This window comes from Pantherophis guttatus, chromosome 11 (genome assembly GCF_059756535.1).
Source record: "Pantherophis guttatus breed Tessera chromosome 11, ASM5975653v1, whole genome shotgun sequence".
NCBI lineage: Eukaryota > Metazoa > Chordata > Lepidosauria > Squamata > Colubridae > Pantherophis > Pantherophis guttatus.
In genome coordinates, this window is record NC_142073.1 from 4,714,684 (window position 1) to 4,728,236 (window position 13,553).

The 13,553-nt window shown below is 41.7% G+C and overlaps 1 protein-coding gene across 3 annotated transcripts in view; it reads right to left on the minus strand.

The window, feature by feature from the left end:
* The window catches only part of FTO (FTO alpha-ketoglutarate dependent dioxygenase), a 173,600-nt gene that overhangs the window by 31,049 nt on the left and 128,998 nt on the right, over window positions 1-13,553 (minus strand). The window contains exon 9 of one of the 3 annotated variants that reach the window (XM_087876959.1): window positions 354-821. The exons of the other annotated variants lie outside the window; for them this stretch is intronic. Within the exon in view, the coding sequence (XP_087733085.1) occupies window positions 677-821 (145 nt within the window). The 3' untranslated portion in view covers window positions 354-676. Of the gene's footprint in view, window positions 1-353; window positions 822-13,553 lie in introns of those variants that run through there. 3 annotated transcript variants of the gene reach the window in all.

The window sequence follows — 13,553 nt, forward strand, 5'->3', positions numbered from 1 at the left end:
AGAGAAAGGAAGAAGAATAGAGGGAGGGAGGGAAAGAGAGAAGGAAGGGAGGGAGGGAGAGAGAGAGGGAGAAAGGAGGGAGGGAGGAAGGAAGGAATGAAGAAAAGAAAGGAAGAAGAATAGAGGGAGGGAGGGAACAGAGAAGGAAGGAAGGAGAAAATAGAGGTAGGGAAGAAGGAAGGAAGGATTTTTTAATATTTGTTATTAAGACAAAAATGAGCATCTCCTTGCCAGTCCAAAGAATTATTCAACCCTCCCTTGTTCTCCATACTGGCCTAGCAAATGAGGGAGCCAGGATTTATTTATTTTTTTGCAAAAGGAAGCCCTAAAATACAGCAACAAACTCCCGCTTCATATAGGTTTTTTTTTTAATTTTTGAATTCATTTTTTGAAGTTCCAAAGTGGCCTAGCAGGTTGTATTTCAAAGACAAAACCCGAAAGGAGGGGTGGGGGGTGGGGAGAAAAAAAACCCCCTTCATCTAATAAACTCAGAAGCAATTAAAAAGAAAAAGAAAGGAAAAAAGAAACCCGCCACCTAGCGCCACCCCACTCACCCCCCGTGTGGTCAGAAAGGCAAACCACCTCCAGCTTCTTCGCGAGCCCCTGACCTCAAAAGCTGAGAAGGTTTGATAGGAAATTTAATGTAATCGCGGGAGAAAGCCAACAGGGCCTATTGTCAGCAATGAAGTCCGAAAGTTTGAAGAATTAATATAAGGATACATTGGAAGTGCCCTCCGGGGACGCTTCTGCAGAACCAGGGCAAGACCAAGAGGGAAAAATGACTCCAGAAGTAATTCCGCGATGACATTCTGTCATTGCCGCTAAATGGAGAAGGGGGGTAAGAACAAAAAAAAAAAGACCAGATGCTGTTCTGTGCATTCTTTCCTGATCTAATAGAAACGAATATTGCTGACTTCCCAATGATCCATTTAAGTCGCGGAGATATTTTCTCCGGGGACCACCGAAGCGCCGGCCTGAATCGCAGCAAGAGCAATAACTACAACAAGCCTTCGTAGGAGCCCAGGTAGGGGATCCGGCTGTCCATTCAACCCGATAAATCTCAATGTTTCAAAGAAAAGGCAGAAGGAACGCTTCTCTTTATCGTTTTTTAAGGATGAGGACAATGCAAAATCTCTTCTATTTCTTCATTTCTCTCTCTCCCTTATTCTCTTTCTCTCGTACACTCTTTCTCTCTCTTACACCTTTCTCTTGCTTTCTCTCTCTTTTACACTCTTACTCTCTTATTCTCTCTCTTATTCCCCCTCTCTCTTATTCTCTGTCTGTCTGTCTGTCTTCTTACTCTTTCTCTTTCTTACACACTTTCCCTTACTCTCTCTTATTCTCTTTCTCTTACTATTTCTTTCTCTATACTATACACTTTCTCTCTTTCTCTCTTTTTCTCTCTTTTTCTCTCTTACTCTTTCTTTCTCTTACACACTTTCTCTTACTTTCTCTTATTCCCTCTCTCTTTTCTCTCTGTCTCTGTCACTCTTTCTTTCTCTTTCTAACACGCTTTCTCTCTCTCTTATTCTCCCTCTCTTACTCTTTCTTCCTCTCTTACACACTTTCTCTTTCTTATTTTTGCTCTTATTCTCTCTCTTACTTTCTCTTTCTCTCTTATTCTTTCTCTCTTATTCTCTCTCTCTTACACTTTCTCTCTCTCTCTCTTATTCTCTCTCTCCCTTATTCTCCCTCTTATTCTCTCTCTCTCTTACACATTTTTCTCTTTCTCTCTTTCTTATTCTCTCTGTGATTCGCTTAACAACTGTGGTAAAAATGTCATAAAATCAGGCTTGGTTCAACAACTGCCTTGCTTCCCAATGGAAAATCTGATCCCATTTGTGGTCATAAGTCAAGGACTTCCTGTATTGTCCTATATAGTCATATATACTTGAGAGTCAATTTGGCATAACGGTTAAGGTACCGGCAGAGAAACCAGGGGACTGTGAGTTCTAGTCTCTCTAGCTTCAGACCTCATACCTTATATGGTAAACAGAAAAAAAAAAGGTGAATATGAATGTATCTTGGACCTGAACTGAGTCAGTTCACCCCAAGTGCAGAATTTACTTTCTTTTGAGCAAAAGACCCTAGTTTTATGTTCTGAATGTGCAATTTCAGCGGCCCTTCCTAAAAGACTTGCCATAGATGGGGAGAATTCAAGGGCAAAGGGAGAGGAAGGGAAATTAAATATTTGCCCATCTTTTCCCATGCTGGATGGCAGGGCACAAAAAAGCCAGAGAGTTCACAACAAATCATCCTGACCCACTGAATAACAGCAGCTAAGAGAATGGCCAAATTACTGTCAGGACGGAGGCTGAAATTAGTTGTGCTTTTTAGCTTACACATTTAGAAAATGAGGGTTTTATTTTAAAAAAAAAATCCTTGGAAATCTCTCTATGTTTAGTGCAACGTCTTTCCGAATGGCGCTGTCCAGGGTGCTGATGGTGTTTTTTTTCCCAGCTGCAGCCTCTCACACAGCCACGAGGATGGTAGTAGCGAAAGCAGGAATTCTAATTATCCCTTCTAAATGCCCAAAATACCATGTCCACCAAAAGCCCTCTGCTCATTAGTAGGAGTAATTAACTTTACAACTGTCAACACAGACATCCCTGCAAGCTGACAGATAGATAGTAGCTCTGAGGGTGCTAATAAATCCAGAAATAACAACTTGACACGCAAATGCACAAAAGGATGCAGGTGATAAAGAAATGTTGACATCAAATCTAATTATCTCCGCAACGGCCAACTACCAGCGAATCCCTCAGTAGTGGGAGCGTTATTGCATGCAATCAACCTCCACAGAACTGGCTCTTAACTGCCTGCGCACAATAGGGTTTTTATAGCCCCTTGTCATATCAGCGGGAGGACAATATCAAAAAGGAAATTATGAGTGTCACGACCTCTCTGGGAGTTAAAATAAAATAAAATAAAAATAAATATAGGAAGTCGGGGAGGGAACTCCCGGTGATGAATATCAGCTTGGCTGAGGCCTGGCAGATCCTCTCCTCCCACAGCCCTGACGCGTTTTGTTTAACGCCAGGGATGATATATGACATTTTCATCAGACACTTTGGGGATGTCACCAAGTGGAAAAATAAAGACTCTGAGCTGAGATGATGAGGGGAATTATGCAACTATAATTGCCGATCATAACCGGAGATGAGCCGACAATGGCTGTGTTCATATTGAGATGGCCCTTAAATTGTCAACGCCGGCAATGGTGGCGGCTGCTGCTTCGGTACGGCCAACTCCAGCCCCTATTTTGATCATTTTTCACTCCATTCTGAGGAAAACGCAGCTTCTTTTAACATTTCTCTACCGCAGCCCAGGGCGACAGTAAGGCTCTCAATTTGAGGGAAGGAAAGATGTGTAAATGATAGCATTTTTCTTCCTTTTTTTCCCCTTCCCCTCACACGGAGTGTGAAGATAAAACATCTTCCTCATACCTATTGTCAGGGCTGGGCTTATACAAAATATAAGTTTATCTTCCTGACTTGGGTTCAGTTTATAAGCAGAAAAAGAAAAGAGAGAGAGAGAGAGAAAGATCTCAAGGGCAGGGCAGATGCTATGAAAAAGAAGCTATAAACCACTCTCTTGTCCCTAGCGAGGCCTTCCTGGAAAAATCTCAATGGAAATCAAACGCCAGCAATTCTCATTAAAGGGTAGGGAAGGGCATATATAGAGAAGTGAAGTTTCAAAAATAAAATAAAAATAAAAAAAAAAACCTGGCTTCCCAAGCCAGGAGGAAAAGAAGGGAGATAAAGCAAGCTTTTCACCACTTAGGTGGTGGATTTCAGACGATCCAGACAGATGCAAAATAAACAAAGAAGAAGAAGAAGAAATATCTTCCCCCTAAAATAATAGGCTGGAAGGCCTGGTTGGTAACCATTTGGTGATAACCATCAGCAATAATTCCTGGGGCACAGAGGTGAAAAGCACCATCTGATCCAGAAGAAAAAATAATTCACTGTACAAGCCAGGTCCGTATGAATTAGTTTGATCAAGTCATTACCCAGACGGTTAGCTTTTGTTTATCAATTTGACCTTCCACCAAATGTGGGGGGGGGGACACATTTTCCCGCCCGCAAAGGATGCTCTCGGACTCCAGGCTCAGGGATTTCAGCATCTTTGCCAACCTTAAAGACTGTAGTGGGGGAGAGGGAGAAACAGCGGGACCGAGAAACTGGAGATTTGGCACTGGGGATACAGAGATATCCTCATTCATTTTGGCCTCTCTGTGCGAGTATACAAGAAACCTAGTTCTATTGAAAGGAAATAGGATTTCAATCTTCCTGCTCCTTTGGTTTTAAATATCAAGTGGGACGGAAGGAAGGAAGGAAGGAAGGAAGGAAGGAAGGAAGGAAGGAAAGGAGTGAGGGAGGGAGGAAGAGAGGGAGGGAAGGAGATGCCAGGAGGGAGGGAGGGAGGGAGGGAGGGAGGAAGAGAGGAAGGGAGGGAGATGCCAGGAGGAAGAGAAGGGAGGGAGGGAAGGAGATGCCAGGAAGAAGAGAAGAGAAGAGAAGAGAAGAGAAGAGAAGGAAGGAAGGAAGGAAGGAAGGAAGGAAGGAAGGAAGGAAGGAAGGAAGGGAGAGAGGGAGGGAGGGAGGGAAGGAGATGCCAAGAAAAAGAGAAGGAAGGAAGGAAGGAAGGAAGGAAGGAAGGAAGGAAGGAAGGAAGGAAGGAAGTTTTATGTACACTGAGAGCATATGCACCAAGACAAATTCCTTGTGTGTCCAATCACACTTGGCCAATAAAGAATTCTATTCTATTCTATTCTATTCTATTCTATTCTATTCTATTCTATTCTATTCTATTCTATTCTATTCTATTCTGTTGTACCTTGTGATTCTTGACGAATGTATCTTGTCTTTTTATGTACACTCAGAGCGTATGCACCAAAGACAAATTCCTTCTGTGTCCAATCACACTTGGCCAATAAAGAATTCTATTCTATAGGAGCAGAATATGTTCGGTGTCCAACTACTTCTGAAACCAGACCTTTTAATCTCCAGCGCTTAAACTAATAATTCACTCCAAAGTTAAACGAGACAAAAAAAAATAAATCCTGAGGTTAGTTTTGTGTTCCCCCCTCCCCCCCCAGTTTGGATCTTTCTGGTTCAAATAAAACCCCAAGTCTCAAAGTTAATTTGAGATTTATCCGTAATCAAATTTCATCCCAGATTTTCTGGTTAGTCTAACAGAGTTAATTCCCCTTAATGTTAGCGAGGCATGGGAGAAGTGTCCAGCGGGGTAGAGCCAACCTGGGATTTACAGCAGCTGTCAGGAAACCCTCAGAGGGAATCCGCATTAGCTGGAATGCAATCAGGCAGAAAACCTATTACATAGTGCTAAATATACTTAATCACATCTATTAGAGACCAAAAAAATGAACTAAGTAATTATGACAATAGCCAAACGGTGTGTGTGGTGGAGGAGATTAATAATAATAATAGTAATAATAAAAACCAAGTCTTAGTAGGGGGGCGTGGAAATAACCCACGTTGGATTGTGCAATAAAGCAGAATTGATATCAACAGGGCATTTTGGTGACAATTTGCTTATGATTTAAGTACGGCTCCCCCCTTGCCGTCTTGCATAGATCGATGATAAGGAATGAAGTTGCAGAAATATATACTCCGTCCTCCCCCTTATTCTTGTAATGTAGAAGGAACTTTCCTTCCCGACTTCCTTTTTTGCTTCTCAATGTTTTTTCTTGACGTAATTCTGTTCCACAGGTGTTAACTGAAAATATATCAGGGGCCTTTTTCACTTGTAGAAATGCCTCATAAGGGCATTTATCTTTTCACTCTACCTTCCTGAAACAACTCTTAAAAGAAAAGGAAGGCAAATTCTTTTCTTTCTTTCTTTTTTTCCTTCAAAGCTGGGTTCAGGTAAATGAAGAACGTTTCCCTCCTTTTTAATTCAAACAACTTTGCATTAGATACAGTAAAATGCTGCATCGGTGAACAATTCGACATATCGAAACCATGTGTTTACTCCAGGTGTATCTTGCTCAATGAGATGACAAGGGCCTAAATTTTCAATTATTCAGAACTATATCTACAAAGCATAATAAACAGACCAAGAAAACTATAGCACGCATAAAATACTAAACAGATACAATAGGAATCAAGGGCTTACAACTATTTGTGACCCTTAACCATGAGGAGGAGGAGAATGAGAGGAGGAGGAAGGAGGAAGGAGGAGGAGGAGGAAGAAGAAGAAAAGGAGGAGGAGGAGAGGAAGAGGAAGAAGAAGAGGAAGAAGAAGAGGAGGAGGAGGAGGAGGAGGAGAGGAAGAAGACACATTTTTAAATGATCAGTTGACTGAGTTTCATGTTTAATGAATAAAAGAGATAATAATCTCTTATTTAGAAGAAGAAGAAGAGGAAGAAGAAGAGGAGGAGGAGGAGAGAAGAGGAAGAAGAAGAGGAAGAAGAAGAAGAGGAGGAGGAGGAAGAGGAAGAGGAAGAAGAAGAGAAAGAAGAAGAAGAGGAGGAGAAGAGGAAGAGGAAGAGGAAGAAGAAGAGCAGGAAGAGGAGAAGAGGAAGAGGAAGAGGAAGAAGAAGAAGAGGAGGAGGAGGAGGAGGAGAAGAGGAAGAGGAAGAAGACACATTTTTAAACCATCAGTTGACTGAGTTTCATGTTTAATGAATAAAAGAGATAATAATAATAATAATTCGGGAGACAGAAATAGATGGAAGCTTAGTTACAATCTAATCCACAAGTGGAAAGACAATATCCATACTAGCCAATTTGGATTTAATTGTCTTTATGCTACTGAAAATTAACACTGTAATTTACTGCTGAGCAGGCCCAGGTGTTAATATCAGTCTGACAGGCTAAACATTCCAGTGTGACAGCTAGCTGTTTTTTTTTTGTTGTTGTTGTTTTGTTTTGTTTTGTTTTTGTCCAACCACACACATCTGCATCATGGCCCCAATTTGATACAACACCACCAGTTTTGGATTCCGCTTGCCTCCGTTCCACAGGAGGGCATTCCTTTTGAAAGCTTGTTTACGCCCATTAGCAAGTTATTGTATTTTTTTAAAAAAGCAACAACAGAAAAACAAAGAGAGGCTGGCAGGATACTCACAATCACAGACCTGCTAAACGACAGGAATGCGAGACTTACGTTCATGATCAAACCATCTTTAAAATAATAATAAGGCTAAAACAATACCTCTTTTTTTTAAAAAAAGGAGCAAAGGAGACATCAGGGGGGCATCTGGTTTTGGGGTTTTTTTCCCCCCCTCTCTCTTTGTTTTTTAGACGAAATTTCTCAGGCTCTGGATCTTAATTTTTTACAGTTGACAGCGGTCTTATTTCAGCCAGTTAGTGGCATCTGGATGCTAGATAAACAGACATCCGGGCGGGTGGGCACACAAATACACACACACACAAGGCAACAATGCCATGCACTTTAATTAATTGTGGAGAGATTACATGGTCTTCCAACCGTATAGTCTGTCATCAGCAGGCATTACAGATTTATATTAGATGTTTCTCTACGGTGTCAAGAATAATTAAAATGGGGATGGAAAAGACGCCAGCTAGTAATATTTTACATCAGTGGCAATTCTGAGCAGGAGAGGAAGGGGGGGAGAGAGAAAGAGAGGGAGGGAGGGAGAGAGAAAGAGAGAGAGAGAGAAAGAGAGGGAGGGAGGGAGGGAGAAAGAGAGAGAGAGAGAGAAAGAGAGGGAGGGAGGGAGGAAGGAAGCAGGGGAAGAGAAAGAGAGAGAGAGAAAGAGAGGGAGGAAGGGAGGGAGGGAGAGAGAAAGAGGGAGAGAAAGAGAGGGAGGGAGGAAGGAAGGGGGGAAGAGAAAGAGAGAGAAAGAGAGGGAGGGAGGGAGAGAGAAAGAGAGAGAGAGAAAGAGAGGGAGGGAGGAAGGAAGGGGGGAAGAGAAAGAGGGAGAGAAAGAGAGGGAGGGAGGGAGAGGGAGAGCAATTACCACTGCCAAACAATTTAAAAAGAAGATGTCAATTTTGGTAGCCTGACTGTGTGAGGAATAAAAAATTAGGCTGGCAAAGCAAGCCAAAATATTTAACCACCTTGAATAATGAGAGGCTCATGTTTAATCTATCAGACCTACCAAAATTGGAATGACATGTCAGAGTTATTAACGAAAAAGCCACCAAAATACAATGGTTAACATATGTTTTCCTTTTCTTTTTCCTGAAAGGGACTTCTGTGCAAGTCAGTCCCCCCCCCCACTTTTTTTTTAATGCCCTGGAAACACAGAAATTTTAAATACACCCCGACACACAACCCTGGTACGGTGCTAATTTGATTCGCAGAGTCTCGAGTGAAACTAAACTTGAAAATAAATCGAACACCCTTCTCCCCTTTTCCCCCCACTGTGGATGAAAGGATGGATGGATGCATGGATGGATGGGGAGGAAGACAGACAGACACACACACACTGTGGATGGATGGATGGATGGATGGATGGATGGATGGGTGGATGGGTGGGTGGATGGATGGATGAATGGATGGATGGATGGACAGAAAGACAGACACTGTGGATGGATGGATGGATGGATGGATGGATGGATGGATGGATGGACAGAAAGACACTGTGGATGGATGGATGGATGGATGGATGGATGGATGGATGGATAGAAAGACAGACAGACACTGTGGATGGATGGATGGACAGAAAGACACTGTGGATGGATGGATGGATGGATGGATGGATGGATGGATGGATGGATAGAAAGACAGACAGACACTGTGGATGGATGGATGGACAAAAAGACACTGTGGATGGATGGATGGATAGAAAGACAGACAGACACTGTGGATGGATGGATGGATGGACAGAAAGACACTGTGGATGGATGGATGGACAGAAAGACACTGTGGATGGATGGATGGATGGATGGATGGATGGATGGACAGAAAGACACTGTGGATGGATGGATGGATGGATGGATGGACAGAAAGACAGACACACACTGTGGATGGATGGATGGATGGATGGATGGATGGATGGATGGATGGAGGATGGATAGAAAGACAAACACATAATGTGGATGGATGGATGGATGATAGGGTAGGAAGGGTCAACCTCATCCATTTCTTTCATCCGTTATAAAGACCCATGCCCAACATCATTGCTTTTTCTTCTCTTTTTCTGAATGAAAATAAAACAAAAAACAAAAAACAAATGAAAAATGAAAAATGCAAAGCAGGAAATCCAAATTGAAATGAAAGTCACCGAGGAAGTTGATTTGGGTAGATACAGCCTCACGCTTCCTTCTCTCGCCCCCGATCCCCCACCCCACTTCTTCTTTTATCGTTAAAAATTCTTGACCCCTTGTCTTGTTACAGCGATGTTTGCACGATACAGTTAAGAGATGTTTCACGTTCTGCTACTTCGAGCGCTTAAAAAGTATTGCACGACGCTTGACGTTCCCTTCTTAAATGTCTCCGGAGTTGTGTTATGCATTATACATTAGCCCGTGGCATTGCGAATGACCTGAAAACCCAGCTCCCCTGACTACATCTGGGAAAGGAGGCTTGGGATCCGATTACCTTGTCCCTTCTCCTTCAACAATGGAGTGACAAGGAGGCGGCGAGACTTGTTCATGGAAACTCGGCGGGAGCGACTGATTCTGCCCGGCTTTGATGCTTCTCTTTGATCAAAAAAAAAAAAAGTGAGGTATCATATTTGTCGGGGCCACAAAACACTTTTAGTCTTCTCATCCGACCGTTGGGACAATCATCGCTTCTCTCCTGGAGAACTTATCCCTTCCCTTGTTACTTTCAAGTTCAACATGCCGAGAAGTGACAAAAAAAAACAAACAATGAGGGCCTCTGTGAATGCTTCGTTTGTACCGAGGGACAGACGTGTCACGGATCAACCTGCCTTCCAATTAGTTCTCTTCTTATCGTTGAGTTGGAACCAGAGGGAGATGAGAAAGTTCCAGCTGGACGTCGTTTTGCTCGGTGGTGAAATCTAAATTTTTTTCCCCTTACCGGTTCTGTGGGCGTGGCTTGGTGGGGGGGGGGGTTATGTGACCGGGTGGGCATGGCTATGTAGTCATGTGACTGGGGGGTGTCAAAAGACAGAAACTCATTTTAACAATGGGGTTGGACTAGATGACCTCCAGGTCCCTTCCAGCCCTGGATTGATTGCTGTGCTCTTTCAAGGTATCCTCTGAAGCTGCGTCTAGCACCAGGTTTGTGGTCCTTCCTTCCTTTCTTTTTTCCCTCCCTCTCTCCCTTTCTTTCTTTCTTTCTTTCTTTCTTTCTTTCTTTCTTTCTTTCTTTCTTTCTTTCACAGCACACCCCCACCCCCACCTTCCCTGAAGCCTAGCAGGGAAGCCTCCGGGAAGCAAAAATGGATTTCCCCCAATAGGTAGTAAAAAATGCTTTAAAAACTTTTTTAAAAAGTTCTGAGAATCACGCAGCACAGCTGATTGTCACAGCTGATTGTTGGAATCTTTTTTTTTTTACTTTTTTAAAGCATTTTTTTACTACCTATTGAATGGGTAGTAAAAAAAATGCTTTAAAAAGTTTTTTAAAAAGTTTAGATGATCAGCTGTGCTGTGCGATCGTGGGAATCTTTTTTTTTTTTTTTACTTTTTAAAGCATTTTTACTACCAGTTCGGCGAACCAATCACATTTGTTACTGCCAGTTCGGGTGAACCGGTCCAAACCGGTAGCATTTCACTCCTGATTTTGCTCCACCTCTAGTAAATGAACATGGCTGGAGTGGCTTCTCATGTTTAAGAATCCTTCTGTGTCAAGTGACATCTCACTTTTCACTCCTGACCAGAATGCTTTGGGAGTAAAGTGCTAAGATCTATCTATCTTCTCAAACTTTTCTTCTGTTCTGCTTTTCTTTCTCATTCTTCAGAAGCCCTTTTCTGATGTGTATTTCTCATCACTTTGCCTTCTCCAAGGCTGAGGAAATTCTCTTAGAAAAGAATGGTTTGTACCTTTCTACATCTATTTGGGACTTATCAATGTAGGAGAAACCATGGAAGCTACAGACCCCCGGAAAAAAGAATTGTCCAATAATTGACAGGACAATCTACAGTCCTAAGTGACCTTATAATACAAAAATTACCCATCCAATCCTCTAAAACAGGGGGTTCCAAACTTGGCAACTTTAAGACTTGTGGACTTCAATGCCCAGAATTCACCAGCTGACTGTATGCTTCAGTTTTCAACAACTGTTGTTGTTGTTATTGTTGCTCTAGAACTACCCATAACAAGACCTTCTCATGCATTGTGTCAATATTGTATCACAACAGAAGCTTTTCTTTTCGCCCAGGAGAAATTAGATGGCAGGCTTTCGCACCACATTACCATATGCACCTCAAAGGACACATGGTGCTCAAAATGGATGATTGTTTATGTTTTTCAATGCCAAAGCCTTGATTAAAATTCAGTTAAGGTCCACATTACATTCCTGCAATGAATACATTAATTATTGCCGCTGATTAAAGAGCCCATACTTTCAACCTTTACATTTTAATACTGGGAACTCAGAAGAGCTCTATGCTAAATAGTTTATTAAATTCAAATTACAAAATAATAATAATAATAATAATAATAATAATAATAATCTTGACATTAATAATAAGCCTTATTATATCAATTAAATATTATTATTGTTGTTATTAAAATAACAATAACAACAACAACAGTTGTTGAAAACTGAAGCATACAATTTATTGATATCGCTGTACCAGGAGATGCCAGAGTCGAAGAAAAAGAACTGGAAAAAAATCATGAAATATCGCGACCTGGCCATCGAAACTACATGGCTATGAATGAAACATGTCACAGTCATCGGGGCACTTGGTACCATGTCCAAGAATTTTATAAGATATATCAGCAAATTGCAGCTTCCTGCAATAACACCAGTGGAACTGCAAAAAACTGCATTACTAGGAACATCATATATTTTAAGAAGATACTTGGTTGATACCTAGGACGCTGGCAGCAACCCGTATCAACCATTAGCACCAGTCAATGGTATTTGTGATGCATTTTTGAATGTTCAGTTGACTGAATTTCATGTTTAATGACTAAAGTAAATAATAATAATAATAATAATAATAATAAACTGCTTTTAAAATAAATTATATCATGATTCATTTTACTGTATATTTTAGGAACACTGTCCAGTAGAAGAAAGAATGTAGACTATTAATAAGTATGTCAATTAAAGATAATACACTTGTTAAAAGGTTATTCCAAAGCTGGTAATACACAAAGCTTTGTTTGAGAAGAAATTGGAGCAAATTAGCCTATTAACAGCTGTGGTTTTCTTCACTTCCTTGTCATGTTTCTATTTTATCTGTGTCCCACTCTAGTGGCTGTACAAAGACACTTCAAATGCAACCGTAAATCGCAACAAGGGATCAGCTAGCAGCCTATCTTTTCAAGGTTTACGTGGAGCAATTGAACTGAACAAAATATATATAAAGCAACCAAACTGGAGTACTTTCATTTCTCCAAAGAGCGGATAACACAAACAAGATTTTCCAAATCTAAGAAATATCTCTACACAAACACAAAGAGAGAGGAAGCTAAAGAGTGTTACAGCAGGGATAGGATTAGTTCCTTCTTCAATGGATTATCTGCTAGTTTATTCAGCCCCAGGTCCCACTGATGTGTTTGAAAACTCCAAAGAAGGTAATACAGATTAATTATTCCTTAATAGGTGAAACACTCAAATGTGCTTACTTAAAAAAAATTAGAACACTTGTTAGAAAAGACCAAAGATTTACCCAGCACAGTTTTCTGCAGAAAAATTCCCCAACGTCCAATTCTATGTCTATGGAGAATCTCAAACATCCAGGTCGTGGGTGTCCCAAAAGTGCATTTCCAAATGGCAACTGGACTTTCTTGGGGTTTTTTTTCCCTTAAAAATGTTTCACTTCTCATCCAAGAACCTTCTTCAGTTCTAAGTAAAGGGTGGGGTATTCAGTTAGAACTGAAGAAGCTTCTTGGACTTTATGAAACTTCTTGTATGTTATAAGACAGACGAATGCCAACCTGTTTTAAATCTAAGATTTACACGACAACCATCCACCCTGTTGCACTGTACGGCACTGAATGCTGGGCAGCAACAACAGGGACTGAAAGTTCTCTCCATGCCGTGGAAATGAGAATGCTCCATTGGATATAGGACATCTCCCTTCTTGACCACATCACAAACGACACCGTTCGGCAACATTTTGGTGTGGCACCAATTATAGAGAAGATAAGAGAAGGCCGGCTCCACTGGTACGGACATGTCCAGAAAGCAGCACCTTCCACCGTGGCAAAGACTGCCTACCAACTAGAAGACAATGGCTGGTGACCTCGTGGGCGTCCAAAGCAGAGATGGCAAGACACCATCAACAGAGATATGCAGGCAATGGGCCTGCGCCCCAGAGACACAGTTGACAGTTCAAAGTGGCGTTCAATGATCCGGAAAATGAGGAGGAGGAGGAGGAGAAGGAGGAGGAGGAGGAGGAGGAGGAGGAGGAGGAGGAGGAGGAGGAGGAGGAGGAGGAGGAGGAAGAGAAGAAGAAGAAGAAGAAGAGGAG